This window comes from Pygoscelis adeliae, unplaced genomic scaffold (assembly GCF_000699105.1).
Source record: "Pygoscelis adeliae isolate BGI_AS28 unplaced genomic scaffold, ASM69910v1 Scaffold117, whole genome shotgun sequence".
Classification (NCBI taxonomy): Eukaryota; Metazoa; Chordata; class Aves; order Sphenisciformes; family Spheniscidae; genus Pygoscelis; species Pygoscelis adeliae.
The window spans coordinates 2,771,842-2,787,170 of record NW_008825270.1 but is presented as its reverse complement, the minus strand read 5'-3'; the positions used below and the strand labels follow the sequence as shown (position 1 = coordinate 2,787,170).

At 37.4% G+C, this 15,329-nt stretch overlaps 1 protein-coding gene across 1 annotated transcript in view; it reads right to left on the bottom strand.

Annotated features, from left to right (window-relative positions):
* TTC17 (tetratricopeptide repeat domain 17) overlaps positions 1 to 13,703 on the bottom strand; it is a 48,259-nt gene extending 34,556 nt beyond the window's left edge. Inside the window, exons 1-14 of the mRNA XM_009329685.1 lie at positions 13,620 to 13,703; positions 11,921 to 12,090; positions 10,789 to 10,900; positions 9,533 to 9,664; positions 8,751 to 8,860; positions 8,332 to 8,476; positions 7,799 to 7,938; positions 7,396 to 7,556; positions 6,965 to 7,077; positions 5,565 to 5,705; positions 5,006 to 5,121; positions 3,693 to 3,867; positions 3,029 to 3,106; positions 1 to 187 (exon numbers count right to left, since the gene is read on the bottom strand). The exon at positions 1 to 187 is cut by the window's left edge and continues 50 nt beyond it. Coding sequence (XP_009327960.1) covers positions 1 to 187; positions 3,029 to 3,106; positions 3,693 to 3,867; positions 5,006 to 5,121; positions 5,565 to 5,705; positions 6,965 to 7,077; positions 7,396 to 7,556; positions 7,799 to 7,938; positions 8,332 to 8,476; positions 8,751 to 8,860; positions 9,533 to 9,664; positions 10,789 to 10,900; positions 11,921 to 12,090; positions 13,620 to 13,697 — 1,858 coding nt within the window. The 5' untranslated portion in view covers positions 13,698 to 13,703. The remainder of the gene's footprint in view (positions 188 to 3,028; positions 3,107 to 3,692; positions 3,868 to 5,005; positions 5,122 to 5,564; positions 5,706 to 6,964; positions 7,078 to 7,395; positions 7,557 to 7,798; positions 7,939 to 8,331; positions 8,477 to 8,750; positions 8,861 to 9,532; positions 9,665 to 10,788; positions 10,901 to 11,920; positions 12,091 to 13,619) is intronic.
* Positions 13,704 to 15,329: the final 1,626 nt, after the last annotated feature.

Genomic DNA, 15,329 nt, shown 5'->3' with positions numbered 1-15,329 from the left:
TGCTGGCATCCAAATGAAGACCATAATGAATCAAGAGGTTAGCAAGATTGACCAGAGGGATGTCCTGATACTCATGTGGGGCCAAATTAAATGCTTTTTGCAAACAGGTGATAGCAAAGGTGCTATTTCCAACTGCACGCCAGTACAATCCAGCTTCATTAAGCACAAGCCATAGAGGATCTTCCGGCTATAGGAGAGTCAGGGAAAAGGATAAAAACACCCACAAAGAGGTGTCTCAGGAAGACAGAATTGCCTGCTCTTTGGTAAGAAACAAACAAATAAAACCCACCCTTGCATACTACCTTATTAACTAGATACAAATTACACTTTGCTGTGACTGCTAGCAGATTATTCAATTTGCTCTACTCTACTCAAATTGACCTGATTTACAGTCTGAACTGTAATTTAGTAGCAGCTGTTGCTCACACTCTACTCATATGACTGCCTTATATCATGACCACAAAATCCCTTAAAATATAAAAGTGATAATGGTTAGCTAGCTTCAGGAAGCAACATTTGTGAGCCACTTCAGAGTCTTAAAATTACATTAATACAGATCTATGTAGAAATGTTACAATTTGAAGGTCAGGCAGCTTTTAAATTGTAGTTAGATGCGCTTCCAGGTCCTACATCCAACATCAAGATTTCCTGTCAATTTAAGGTTCCGGAGTTGTTTTTTCTTAGATTTAGATACCTATTTGTCTTACGAAAGTTGACAAGTGACATGCATTGAATACTGTTTAAAGATTATAAAATAGCAAGCAACAAGTGAGGGCAGATGGAATAGTGGAGGAAGTGTCAAATACATCTTCAATGTTCCTTCCTCCTCTTTCACCTATAACAGAAAAACACTCATCCTACAGGAGAAATAGCAAAACTTTAAAATACTGACAGGTAGACAGAGCTATGTAAAACATCCACTTTCAGATAGACCAGTTTGAAATTGTTTAGAAACACTTACATTCTAGTTTTTAGTATTTTCAGCATTCTGTGTTACTCAATTCTACAAAGAGTTTAAAGTATAAAAGCAACAACTGAAATTAATGTCCAATCCAACCTACACATCTGAAGCTCTGTGCTGGTTTTGGCTGGGATAGAGTTAATTTTCTTCACAGTAGCTAGTATGGGGCTGTGTTTTGGATTTGTGCTGAAAACGGTGTTGATAATACAGGGATGTTTTAGTTACTGCTGAGCAGTGCTGACACAGAGTCAAGGCCTCTTCTGCCTCTCACACCACCCCACCAGCGAGCAGGCTGGGGGTGCACAAGAAGTTGGGAGGGGACACAGCCGGGACAGCTGACCCCAACTGACCAAAGGGATATTCCACACCATATGACGTCATGCTCTGCATATAAAGCTGGGGAAAGAAGGAAGAAGTGGGGGGGACGTTCGGAGCAATGGCGTTTGTATTCCCAAGTAACCGTTACCCGTGATGGAGCCCTGCTTTCCTGGAGATGGCTGAACACCTGCCTGCCGATGGGAAGTAGTGAATGAATTCCTTGTTTTGCTTTGCTTGCGTGCGCGGTTTTTGCTCTACCTGTTAAGCTAAACTGTCTATCTCAGCCCACGGGTTTTCTCACTTTACTCTTCTGATTCTCTCCCCCATCCCCCTGGGGGGTAGTGAGCGAGCAGCTGTGTGGTGCTTAGTTGCCGGCTGGGGTTAAACCATGACAAGTCCAAATGCATGCGTAGGAAACATGCAGCTAGGATTAAAGCAGCAAACCAGATAAGGATCTTTACAGTAGTATTGTATTAACACAATACATCTGGCATTACAGTAATACTGTGTTGAAAAAGTTAATCAGTACAAAGATTTTCTTCCAGATTTTGAAAGCAATCTCACACAGGAGGGTTCTACCTATGGTTCAAGATGAACTGGAAGATATCAATAGGATATATTACCTCTTTGTTTGGAGCACCTTAAATACTCTTACAATTACAGATTATGTATCACCCCTATTTTGCAACGTACATACATAACATTACTTGCATGTTACTCATGCCAAACTCCTCACTGAATTACACTCCCTACACAGGTCTCAATGACCTTTCTTTAACTAAATCCTCAGCAAGTTATTAACACTTTGTCTTTCCCAATACAAAGACAGCAACTGTGGCACTCCTACTCTAGAAAGTTTATCATTAGCAGAACAGGCATGACACAATGTGTTCTTACATCAGCATCTAAATGACCGAGTTCAGACTTTTAGCATGAGGGCAACAGAATACTACAGTTAAAACCGAAATACCTATGCACTGCAACAGTAAGACATCAGACATGTATAGGACTGATCTGAACAGCATAATAATAGCTATCAACTCCTACTGTTAATTTTTCTTCTGGGTAAGACAGATGCACATAGTAAATGGTATTGATTTTAGACTAAAACCAAGACATACATACGCTGCCTTGACACAACTTGTACAAGAGAGTTAATTTGAGAAATATCAGCTTGACACATCAAAAAGTCAACCTCTATCTCAATGCTTCATGTCATTTGACTTGTGACTCTCAAAGGCCCCACGCAAGATGGAGGTGGCATTCCACATGGTGTTGTACAGATCTACATTCTTTGACCCAGAGTACTAATTATCCTGACAGAAGATTGACAGAGGGTTGGTTTCTTTGGAGGGGGAGTGCGGTGAAGGCAGGGTAGTGGGGAGGAGGAGCAAGAGCAAAAGGCAGGCACATAAGGAGGGATGAAAGACGGAGGAGTAGTTCCAAGCTATTTCAGTTAAGCAAATGGCTGCCAGGATTAGCTAATATATTGCTGCTCCATGTCCTGCAGTCACAACAAGAACAAGTAACTACAGGGCTGTTTGGTCCACACTAAGCTAAATTAAATGGATACTTCTCTGTATGTTTACGCATTACTTGTAAACATGGATTTTTAAGTTAGTTTCATCTCAGTTACAGGTAGCAAATAAGCTTATTTCTTGCACATCACTGACTGACCTCTTTAGAAGTATACAAACAAGCCTCAAATAAGAATTCTGAGTTTATTTCATGCTACAGTTTTTGACATACCTTTTTCATGGCATGATCTAGAAACGCTCCTATCTTCGCCTGTGTAATAGTTTGAGTGTTGATACGAGAATGCAAAACCTGGACAACAAAGATTTTAATTTTTTTAAACAACTGAATAAGTTTTACAGTATATATCTACATAAGTCATTCAAGTCTCACTTCCCTAAGTCTTCCCTTCAGTAAAGGGGGAAAAAAAAAAAAAACCAAAAAGAGAAATTGTTCTAAACAGATGATGTGAACACGTAACGATTAAAGCAGCCTATCTCCAGAAAGCAATATGAAGGACTAATCTCAGCCTAAAGTTACCAACTTGTAGAATACGGTAGTTATTGGAAACCCCAAGAAGATGAATCATGTCAAGTGACTGTTAGGAGTTCTAAAAGAAAGCAGTAATTTTAAATAGTAAATTAAATTTCCTATTCTGTGTGCTTTTGGTCAGCATTTAAAGGAAGTCAGACAACAAGTCTTACATTGAGCGACAAGTTCTCCCTTTCTCCAGCCCTATTAGAAAGCACTTGCTCCCCTTTTTTGGAAGTACTGATAGGCTTGTGATATCAAGTAATCTTTTAAATATCAGAATCTTTCATGCTCTGAGTAAGATTTTTAAGGCAATAAAGAGGAGAACTTTAAAATAGAAGAGAACCAACAAGAAAATGTCTCTTACTCGTCTTGCTTGATCATCTGGCATCTTGAATTTCAAATCTAGATTACTGTCTAGTTCCTTGACCAGTATGTTTAGAGATTCATTGTTACGAGCATCAGTAATGGAAGAACAGTCTGGTGTCTGGGTTTCTCCATGTCCGACAGTATCTCTTGGGATACTCAGGATTGGCTGGACTCTAGCAATAAGGAGAACCAAGACAAATTAATAGCATGTGCTGCATGTCACTGCTCTATAAACATAAGAATCAGCTATATATCAACTACAAGTCTTATACTCTAGACTGCCATGAGACACAAGCTGCAAACCAGGAGAGTTCAAGGACCACCCTTCCCTTGAAAACTCATTAATAAGGTCTTTACTTTCCATTTTTAAGCATAGAATACCTGTAAATAATGGACAATGCAGTCGAGATGAGACACAGAAGGTTCTCATATTATGCTAGTAAGGACTGTATGAAGCTTAGGATTAAATATGTAAGTGAAAAAGAAAATACTGAGTTTTTTTAAACTGAAGTTTGATTTCAAAAACATCAAGAGGTAGCCAAATTATTTGGAAGAATATTCTCAATTGAACACTGTTTCTTTCAAAGGAAGCTTCAGGACATTTGTTGACAGGGACTTTTGCTTTAACACATACTCAATACTAGAATTATGCCAACTAGGAGAAAAAAGCTTTCTTACTATCACTATTATAATGTTAAGTGAGTAGGATATTATGAAATTGCATTGATCTATTTAAGGTAGCTATTGCAACATAGACGCATTTATTTTATTCTATGCAATAACAAATATTACTGATTATTCCACAACTAAGCTCGTTTTCTACCTCTGTCCCAAAGGAACAAGCCAGGGCTTTCCACTCCTAACCCTTTTTTAGTATTTTCTGGTCTTCACAATTTTCTGTTATCATAACTAAAGCTAAGAGGATGTATGCAATGTACAACAGTTGCAGTTATTAAATACATACTCACCTCATTCTCTCTCAAGGTCGTTTTTTTTTTTAAATATACTCTACAAGACATTCAGACTTGTGCTTAAATCATCATTCTTTTAGTAATACTGTAGATATTTCATGTATTCACCTTGTACTAACAGTCAGGGAAGAATCATCATGAAATTGGATCTGATTGTTACAATTACAGCAAAGACGACAATAAAGGAAAACACCCTCCTTCTGTGGACAGCCAGAGAAAGAGGTCCGAACACATCTGTGCTATTGATTACTAATTGCATCCATCCTCTACAGAAATAAAATACTCATTAAGATGTTAGTGTGAAAATTTACAAATATAATTTTTAAAAATCAACACTTGCCTGAATCCCCTATTTTCTGGAGGCAGGAAATAAGTTGGCAGTTCTTCTCGATCAGGAATTTTGGGGAAAGATTTCATGCACTCTGATCGGTGAGGCCAAAGAATATGCTGTTTGTCCTGAGGGGGAAAGGAATTATTTTTGATTATTCTCTCAACATTTTTAATATTCTAATTAACAAGCTAAAAAGAACATAAGGAATAGTCTGAAGGGAAAAAGAGCAGAGATCTTTAAAACTATTATTTTTCCATCTTTTCTGGAATATCAGCAGTTCAGTTTTCTATCTTTACTCAGCTGTACTGCTTTATTTGCAGCAGGTGTTCACAAAGGTAGCTAAGAACAACCCCCTCTGCGCTGCAGCAGAGTTTCAAATGATGGGAAACTGGTACAGAAAAACTACAGAGATGCTTGTATGTTGAAGAAATTCAGAATGCTACATTCTCCAGTGCTGCCACACATCAAAACTGTAGCCCAAATGCTAAGGAGTTTCACATAAACAAGGACAAGATTCACTCTTTCACAACTTCTCTTTGAAAGGGCAAAGCTTATCCTCTTCACTCACTCTATTGGATTCTACACTCCACACTGAAACGATAGAACGAGCAACAGGGGAAGACTGCAAGGACTGGCTGTGGTCGCTTTGGTTTGCATGAAGATCCAAATTCACAGATGTCATACTAGAAGTAGAAGAGTCTTCACCAAACTAGAAACAACAGAAAACCAATATTTAATAAAGAAAAGAGATGGTATAATACTGGCTGAATTTCTGCACGTTATTTTTTCCCCCCACCATTTATATAGTTAAGCCTCACTGATGAGCTGAAATTTGGGTAAGCAGAAAAAACCCGGAAATTTAAGCCTCTTGATCCACTCACACCACGGAAAGATAATATTCATGTTGTAAATAAGTCAACAACAATAACACAAGTGCAAATCAACAAAAAAATGATAAAAGGTACCAAGCAAACATTTCTAATAGACCACAAACAAAATTCTACTTATCTAGACTGCGTAGCTCTAGTTGAAGTCAGAGTTACTAAGACTCATGGCTTGCAAAGTTATCTTGATAGTCTGAATTTATAATTATTATAATAGGAAGAACATCCAAGAAGAAAATATAGCTTAATTAAAAATAATTATTCCTGTTTATTAAACTAGTTAAGGGGAAACTCCAGAACACATTCCACATTGCAAAACAAATGAAACCATAATCTTTATCTGTAGTTCTAACACAGCAGTGGTGTTGCTTGGGTGGTTGTCGTTCTGGATTTTCAGTATTAGTATACACCTTGCTTCCAAAACTTCTCAATATTCCTGTATCAGATTTCCTTGGTGCACTGCCTAATTCAAGATATACAATTAGCAAATACTCACAAAACCGGGCTAACACCTTATTTTTGGGCTGCAAAAGCACTCACTAGATTCAACACCATTGAGCTCTGCTCTTCCACTTGTTAATTGCTTATGGCAGTTTTGTGCTCCTTCTGGTAGGAAAAAAAGATTAAATTGGAAGGAGCATGCAAAAGTTGCATAGCTTGAGTCATACGACAGTGTAATAAACAAAAGAAACTATGATCCATTTTAATGCTGTAGAGATAAGTGATTGATAAAATATTATTTTAAGCACACTTTTAAGCTGTTATGTTGGAATATTCTTTCCACTAAAGAATAATTCTTGTTCCATATACCACACGTACATTAGAAAAGAAAACCAACTCCTTAGAAAACCTTTGCCTCTTCATTAACATTAGCTGCCTAATGCTTTTTCCTAATGTATTACTAGCAAAAGAAACTAGCATTAAATACTTTACACTCTGGAAGAGAGACTAAATGATTTCTCACTATAATTACCACACCCAAAACGTACCTGCTTTGTCAAGCCTCAAAAAAACCCCAAAACTATTTTGCTAATAAGGCAAATGGGATGCAAATTAAAGCAGTGGTATCAATTCACAGACAAACCTGAACATATTCCACATTTTCAAAAATGTCTCCGCGGTGATAACGAACAGGCTGGTCCCACTGGCAGTGCAAGCTATGCTGCTGGTTGCCCAGTCTACAAATCTGATGGTTCCCTGCAGAGCACAAAACATTTTTTTCTACTATATAAGTGAGTTTTCCAAGGAGACAAATACAGCATACAGTCAACCCTTCCGCCCTCAATTCGGTCAATCCTTTTTATTTATTTATTTAATCAGCACAGAGGAGACTCTGTCTTCGAAAGACTCGAAAAAAAACCTGTTCAAGAACATATTGCAATCCCTTGTTTTAATAAGCAAAACACAACAGCCACTCAGGGCCATCTTAATATATAAAGAAGTTATGTCCTGACATTAATCTGAATAGTGCAATTCCTCATTACTATAATGAGCATGAACTCTGAAAAGTTGTACCTAATTGAGCTTCTTTTGCCATCTGTGTCTCATGAATGATGTTCCTCAAGATTTGTTCCTCCTGGATAAGCTTGTACTTGTCTAAAACATCTTGTTGCCGAAGGTAATGGTCATGCTGCTTCTGATATTCCTTCAATTCATTTAATGTTCGCTGAAGTGATCTTGAAAATTCAACAGTAGAAAAGATTTACTTTAAATGCTTTTTAAAATATCAGCTTTTCCTACAGTGTTGCACATTTTCAACTTTGGTTTCTTAAAGTATTCTTATGAATAATTTTATTGCATAGTCAAAGAAGTATAGAAAGTTGAAAATCATTATTCTATTTGAAATGTAAATAATTGCTGCAACAGAACAATAAAAGTGAGATTGTATGAATTGCCACTAGGATGCTTCTTTAGTTACCTATGCTGGGCTTCCAATTTTTGCTCAAGTTTTTGCTGACATAGGACAGCATGCTTCCTTTTTACAGCTTGCTCAAACCCTGGTTTGGCCTGTAGAGCATGATCATAACACAGGACTGAGTGGTTGTACTCTCCAAGCATCTGAAGAATGACCAAGAGAGAGAATTAGCCATTGTTCGGTAATATTTTAAAAAAATATTTTAAAAAAATATTCCATTTTTAAAGAAGCCATTAACTCAAATTTTAATTTGTGGTAACAAGCAGCCTGTCATTTCTGAAACTCAAGCCACTATATCTGCAAAAGAAAGGCTGCAGGAGAATTTCCCTGGGATTTATTTCCAAGTGCAGATAAAAACCTTTGCTGAAAGACAGACTTTTGGATGAAAATACCTTGACAGAATCTTAAACATTAAGCGTGAAATGCATGTGGAACACAAGACACGTTGTAAAGTAGTAAAGCATCACAAGTTAAGCCAGAAATATTAAATAATACTCGGTTTTCTACAAGTCTTGGAAAATAAAGATAGTATTTACTGCGTATATATTTCCCAAAGTGTAATAGCTGGTAAAGAAGTCACTGTAATCCAGAGCTGCATGGACCACAATAGCTGCATCTGCAGAGAAATGAGCCCGGTGCAGAATATTTGCCAAATTTACCAGTGCAATATCTTTATTTTGCCTAAAAGAAGAAAAGAAAATGAAAAGAAGAAAAAACAGACATTAAAAGAAGGTCAGACTGTGTAAGAATCATGCATAAGGATACACTCATTCGTCAGTCACATATTAAATATGTAATTTGATAGAAAAATGTCTAACATATATATGCCTAGTATAGCACATAAAGACTAACATGGATACAGTCTTAGGATACAGTCTTAGAAACTAAAACCTGTTTACTAATTAGGATAACTAGAAAAGCAATCTGAAAAGAAATCTTTATTAGCAATTCTTACCTTGAAGAAAAATGAAGGGCACGCATGGCACATTCTACTACTTGGTATGGCTCATTCTTTATTCGCCAGTAAAAAGAAGCCATATTATAGAGTACCCAGGAAGAAGAGTTCTGCAGTAAAGAGAAACACATGAACTGTACTAAGACATGAACTAAAAGGTTAATCAGGGCTTTAATTACTATGGGATGGAAAGCTGAGCACCTGCTCTAAGTTATCCTCTTCCTCTGGAAAGCTGTCATTTGGCAATAGTTGTGAATGTTCAGGAAGAATGAACTAGCATATAAATGTATTAAAGAAAACAGCATTTCTGCCTTTCAGACAGGTAAAAATTCAAAATGAGATGAAATGAGAAGCGACAGTAGTTTAAGCATCAGCAGCTTAGTTGGAGTTCAATGAGAGTTCCTATATTTTGCAGGAAGACATTTAATAAAAACATACACATTTCACTACTATTGTTTCTTCTTTGTTCTTTAAGTACCTGCATTTTTGTTTAAAAGCTTTTATTACCTTGACAGAGCAATGAATGTGGCTTGCCAGACCACACAGATACATAAGTCATTAAAGATGACAGTAAGTATCTACTTACCGGCTTTGCCAATGCCTTCTCCTACCTCTGCTTGCCTAGAAAATGTTTTTAGTCTGCCTTTTGTAACTGAGATGTAAACCAAAAATGTATGTGCAAAACTAGTACTGGATCTGATTGCAGGTACCAGGCATATCTAATCTTGTTGGGACCTTTCTAGCGCTCTTTTTGTATGTATAGTAAGATTACAGTTTCATACCTTCATTAGCCCGTCATAAATACGATGACCTATTTCCTCTATACTTCTTCCCAGCCTCCGTGATAAGTATGTGAAGATTGGATCTTCTTTAGGTAACAAGGGTGCGGAAAGATTAACTCTTTCTTGGACACCCTAAAACAAAAATTGAATATAGGTATTTGCTGACACTTTTAACTAAAAGTACAGAAATATACACACAAGAGCATGACTCCCAGAAAAACTTACAGCTTGGTTGTTTTACATTCCTATCATCCTTTCATATCAAGATCTTAAGGACTTGACAGGATAATGTCACCTTTGACAGATGAATAATATATATTATTATAGATAGGCAAACACTAGAAACAGCCAAAAGCAGCTTCTGCTTGTGAATGCTATAGGAGAAATATTCATTTCTGGTAGCACTATGTATCTGGCAGCTATTGATTTCACTAATGACCACTGAAGCACTCAACTCATGTTTGTCAGGTTACATGCACCCTATGAAAGTATCCCTACACCTCTTCTTCTCTTTCTTCCTTCCCAAACAAACGTACTCCTTTCAAAAGTACATCCAGACCCAGGAACAGAGCTAAAAAACTTCAGTTCCTGTTTTGTCCATAAGAAAATCCTTATTTATAGATGAAAAGTTATTTTAAATATTTGTAATAAAATAAATATCAAGATATAAGCACTAAAGCTGTGTCTGCATTAGAAAATATGCTGATATAATACTGTTGACAAAAACAATTTTCGCACCACACTTCCACTGTAACCTTTCTAAAGCAGATGAACTCTGTACTAGTAAAGAACAATTATCTCATCCTCTGGGTTAGGGCTTGACATTCAGATACCAAAGATACAGTCAAGTATGTCAGAGCTCCGACAAGCCTGCAAACAATTTTCTGGCCCTGAATCTTCATACAGTTTAACGACGCCGTTCAGCACTCTCCAATTTTCAACTGAAACAACTCACAAGTTAGAAGCGTTTCCAACGAAAGCTGCCATTTTACTAATGAAACGTGTGTTATGAAAGCAAAATACTCCATTTTCCTAAAAATGCCCTCTAAAATAACGCAAACAATAACAAAAGAGAAACAGGATCTGTATATCTCATGGAACTGTCCTCCTATAAGCAGGTACAATTGTTAAAAAAAAAGTCTGAAACAGCCTTGAAAGATTACAGTACCTTTCAACCTTGACTGAGAACTGCCATTAAGAGTTTTCTATTCCTCTTCCTGATGGGGAAAAAACCATACTTGCATTTGCTCGCTTACCCGTAAGTGCTGAAAAGCATGAATACTGTATGGAAGATCTAGAACTTTTGTACAGTCTGGCTGCTGCAGGTCTGGAGGCACTGGCGACTTTGTGTCTATATAGTCTTCAGGGCTGAGGACATAACAACATAACACAGCAGACTCCAGATTAAAATACTGCTGAAGCTCGTAAGAGACAGTATCGTAGTTGACAGACACAGTATTCTGATTTGACCGTTACAAAAATCCTGTGTTTGAGCACATTAGACCATTTCTGATGTCTTCCCAGATTTCAATTGTATCAGAATGTCATCACTATAGAATAAAGTAAATAAATTTGTCTGCTTTGGAGAAAACATCAACATTTGGATAGCCTCCAAAATGTATCAGAGTCAACCTAGTGTATCACTACTATGATTAATGATCTATCTGCCAGGCAAATGGCAATGCATGCAGATTAGAAGACTCTTCAACTGAAACAAACAAACAAACCCCAAGTATTAGTGAGAAGCCCAAATGAAGGTATCTGAGGATAAAATTAATCTTTTCCCACTTCAAGTACTCATCTCACTATGTTAAAAAAAACCCCAAAACCTACAAAAACAAAACAGTCAGCCCTGAAGATGAATTACCAATGAAGCTGAGTGTCAAGCAGACTGTCCACACATCCTTTACTTGCTAAACACAGGGGATAAAATATGACCAGAAGGTTCAACAGCTTGGTAATCAACAGAATTTCATTCAAATTTAAGTCAAGACAGTTCCCACTACAAGAAGTGTATCTAGCTCAAAACACTCAAAGCACACTCAAGCAAATTCAACCCCCTTCTACATGATGCAGCTCAGTTTAATTCGCGTCTGGTCCTATCAGTACAGACTTACAGTGGTAGAACTGACTGGGAGCCTGGGAATAGAATGGAGAAGTTTCAGGGTAGGGCTAACATGGACAATTTGGGTGAGACAGCATTTCTGTGTCGTACCCTTTCATAACTAGTGGCAGAGGTTGTTTCAATTTTACTCCACACTAACACAAAATAAAACAACTGTCATCTAAAGAACAGTCAGTGATAGTATTTTTCTTTTTACTTGCATTTAGAGGTTTTGTTGATTTTTTCATTCAGTAAAAATCTTAAAATAGAAAGCATCTTATTACCGGATATCTTTGCTCTCTAAGGTGATGTATGTGCCATCGTATAGATCTAGGTCCCCCAAGGGCACCTTTGCTTTAATGCAGTCCGGATCCTCTTTATTATGCCTTTGTTCCAGCCCTGTGTCTCTGTCCTCATTTTCCTCTATATGAATCTTTTGAGCAACTAACTGTTTCTGTAGGAATAAAAAAAAGGAAACAGAAGAATGCATACTGATGAAAGCAAACTCTACAGTTGCTAGGAGTTGAACAGTCCAACTTTTTCCTTAAAACAAAGTCCATTTGAAAAAAATCTAAACACTCTTTTCAAATTTTGGGAATATTCCCCTATATTTTATAACATCTGTAGGACATTTTTTGATTTAGATGGATATAAATACTTTCATTAGAGATAATACGACTTGAACAGGCCCTTATTTCTCCTGCTGTACCTAAAAAGAGGACTAACAGCATTCCAAATTCAGAAAAAGAATAGTTGTTAACAGAATGTCAGCTTTTCCATATTTGGACCCTTTTCCTCCACTGTAAGACCTCATGGAAATAGTATTAGAGATTGCAAACAAAATGAACTTCTTAACCATTCTGTGTGCTAAGTACAACTGAGGTGGCACGCTAATGCAAGAATTGAGACTAATTTCTGTAGATCAGCTTATGATGTGCCTTAGGAGCTATGTTTCACCCCATAAAGCTCATAGGTATTGATTACTATGAGCAGTGAATGGACTAACGATCTGCCCCAGCACAGTAAGCTGTATTTAATTCTCACCTAGATCTGCAAATTGAAAACGCATTAAATATCATAAGGATTTGTATATGTGAAATGAGAAGAAAATTTTCATTTTTAAAGCCATACACATCTGATTACACACTACTATGCAATACTAGAGATATATACAGTAGTAGCAACTTGTACAAGATCTTACAAGTCATTGGTATGCCACGAATTGTACATTAGTAATTTCCAAACCTATAACCCATATCCTGAAAAGCTTACAACTGTTGTTCCATCCATAGCTAAAATGTCCATTACCACAAAATTGAGTATACCTTGATGAGAAAGACTGGCTGAATACAGTCATACAAGGGGCAGTCCTGCTTTTTTTCCTCCCTTCCACTTCTCCTGCTCACCCAAAGCTACCTCTGGTGCTCATCTAACTTCCCAGTTAGCTAGTTATGCTAATCTGACAAAAGCAAAGCTGGCACAAGAGAAAGGAATGCATGGCCAGAAGAAAGGCCATGAGCTGTTAGCTCAATATTAAATATTAAATTTAATATTTAAATTTAAATATTAAATTGAAACTTTAGTTCAAGTTATCACTTCAAAGTTCATTAAAGCCCTTTTCAGAAGGGTGTTCTCAGACCCTTTTTCAATAATAAATGGGCTTGAAGAAAACCAGAGGTGACCTGCTCTGTATTATTCTGGAACATAGTAGTCAGCAACAGAACCCAGCACCTAAATGACTTTATTTAAAAATGTTAGGATTTATGGATAACAATAGGGAATGATGCAACTGGGGACAATGATAACCAGTTGAGCAAACCTGAGGCACAAAATTCTTGAGATCTGAAGAATTATTCATCCTTTCACTGAAGCAGAATTATGCCAATAATGACTTCTATTCCCCATCTAAATCTATCACTAAAAAACCTGTGAAAAAAATTCTGTATTTTCAGAAATTAGTTAGTACTTAATGTTATGCTTTACCTCCAGTTCTTTGAGGTAGTTAACTGTTGTTTCTTGTCTCATTAGTATTACCAAATCATGTGGGTTCCTCAAGTTCATTGGTGAATCCACCTGTAAGACATTTCAACAGTCCATCATGTATGACATTCTCCTAATTAGAATGATTTTAAAAGCTAAGAAGTTATGTTCATTCAACTACAGTTTGTCTGTTTAGAGGTTTTCTGTACACTCAACATTCATAATACATCCATAACTTAAATCTGTACTTTAAAGAACATTGTTATTTGAGAATCTAATTCAAACTATGCTTTAATTTTAAACCTATTTTAGTTTATTCAGGCACACAAATTCTAAGCATAAGAGGCAAGTAGATTTCTCACAACAAACGTTACTAAGAGTAGCTACTGCTTAAATACTAGATACCTTAAATTGCAATTGCAAAAACCTATTTTCTTTCATAGCTTTAAAATTCCTCCATCACATCCCTCAATAGGCATAATGTACTTCAGCTTCAAGTCAACCCCTCCATGCAACTAATTTAACACACCGGCCTAGTATTAAGATCTATTGCCTTCAGGACTAAGATGTAAATGAACAAAATCAAGAGGTAAGCAGACGAAGACTGAGAACTCTGTTACAGAAGACCGTGCTACAGCTTCCATAGCTATGCACAGGAGTTGGCAGCTCAATGAAGAACGACATCATAGGTAAGTCACAGACAAGAGTGGTTACATGCCAGACCTTTACTGGTCCCTAATTGGGCTCAGTAAGCTATGGCACTTCACTCCACAGCTGAAATACCCCAGCCTTGTCCTCATGCCAAAACAATTCTGCTGCCTGACCGGCTGGGGGAAAGTCACTACAGTCAAGAAGGTGGTGTATGAGCAGCTGAGCTGATCCAAAGGCTCACCACAGCTGAAAGGCTCACCTCCAGGCTTCCAGCCCCATTTCCTCCAATCTGTCAGTGCGATACCAGTTAGTCCTGCATGTCAGCTCTGGTGCCCACCAGGCTCTCTTGTGAGCTAACCCAAACTCAGTAGTTGAACAGGATGTAATCCCCTATTGGTTGCTATATCTGAACTAGTAAATTAAATTAGCTCATGGAGGATTCAATGAGTATGAGAACAGAAGCAAGGAAATGGACAGGAGTATGTGATGACAGGATGAAAGGATGAAGGGTGACAAGGACAGCAAGATCTCGCATTTTTAACATAATGACTGTTATGGTAGACGGTCTACACCAAGATGTTCCTGGATCTGCTCAGTTTCCATTCAAGCTTTCAGGATATGGAACTAGCTACTGCATAAAGATGTAAGCACTACCTGTGTGTTAGCACTGATACCTCTACATAGGCTATCCACCCCCATGGTATCTGTCCAAACTTGCTGACATTATAATTTAATGGAAAAATTTGCCATACATACATGTGCAGAAGAACCTCCCGAGCTCCAGCTCTTCATTTTTTTGTCAACTTTCCATACAACTTGGACACATTTCTGGGACTCTCTCTTATTGCAGAGAACTGCATCTCCAGCAGGACAACACCAAATTTCCTGGTCATTTTAATGTGTCCTGTCAACAGATTAAGCCTTGGGCCATGTTCTCTTGGCTATGAGTCAGATAAGAAGCTCGAATCTACTTTGTTTGCACTACTGACTGTGAAGTCTACATTCCTTGCAAGCCTCCCTACTGAGTAAGGATCCTATCCTCTAAGATGAAAACATTCGTTC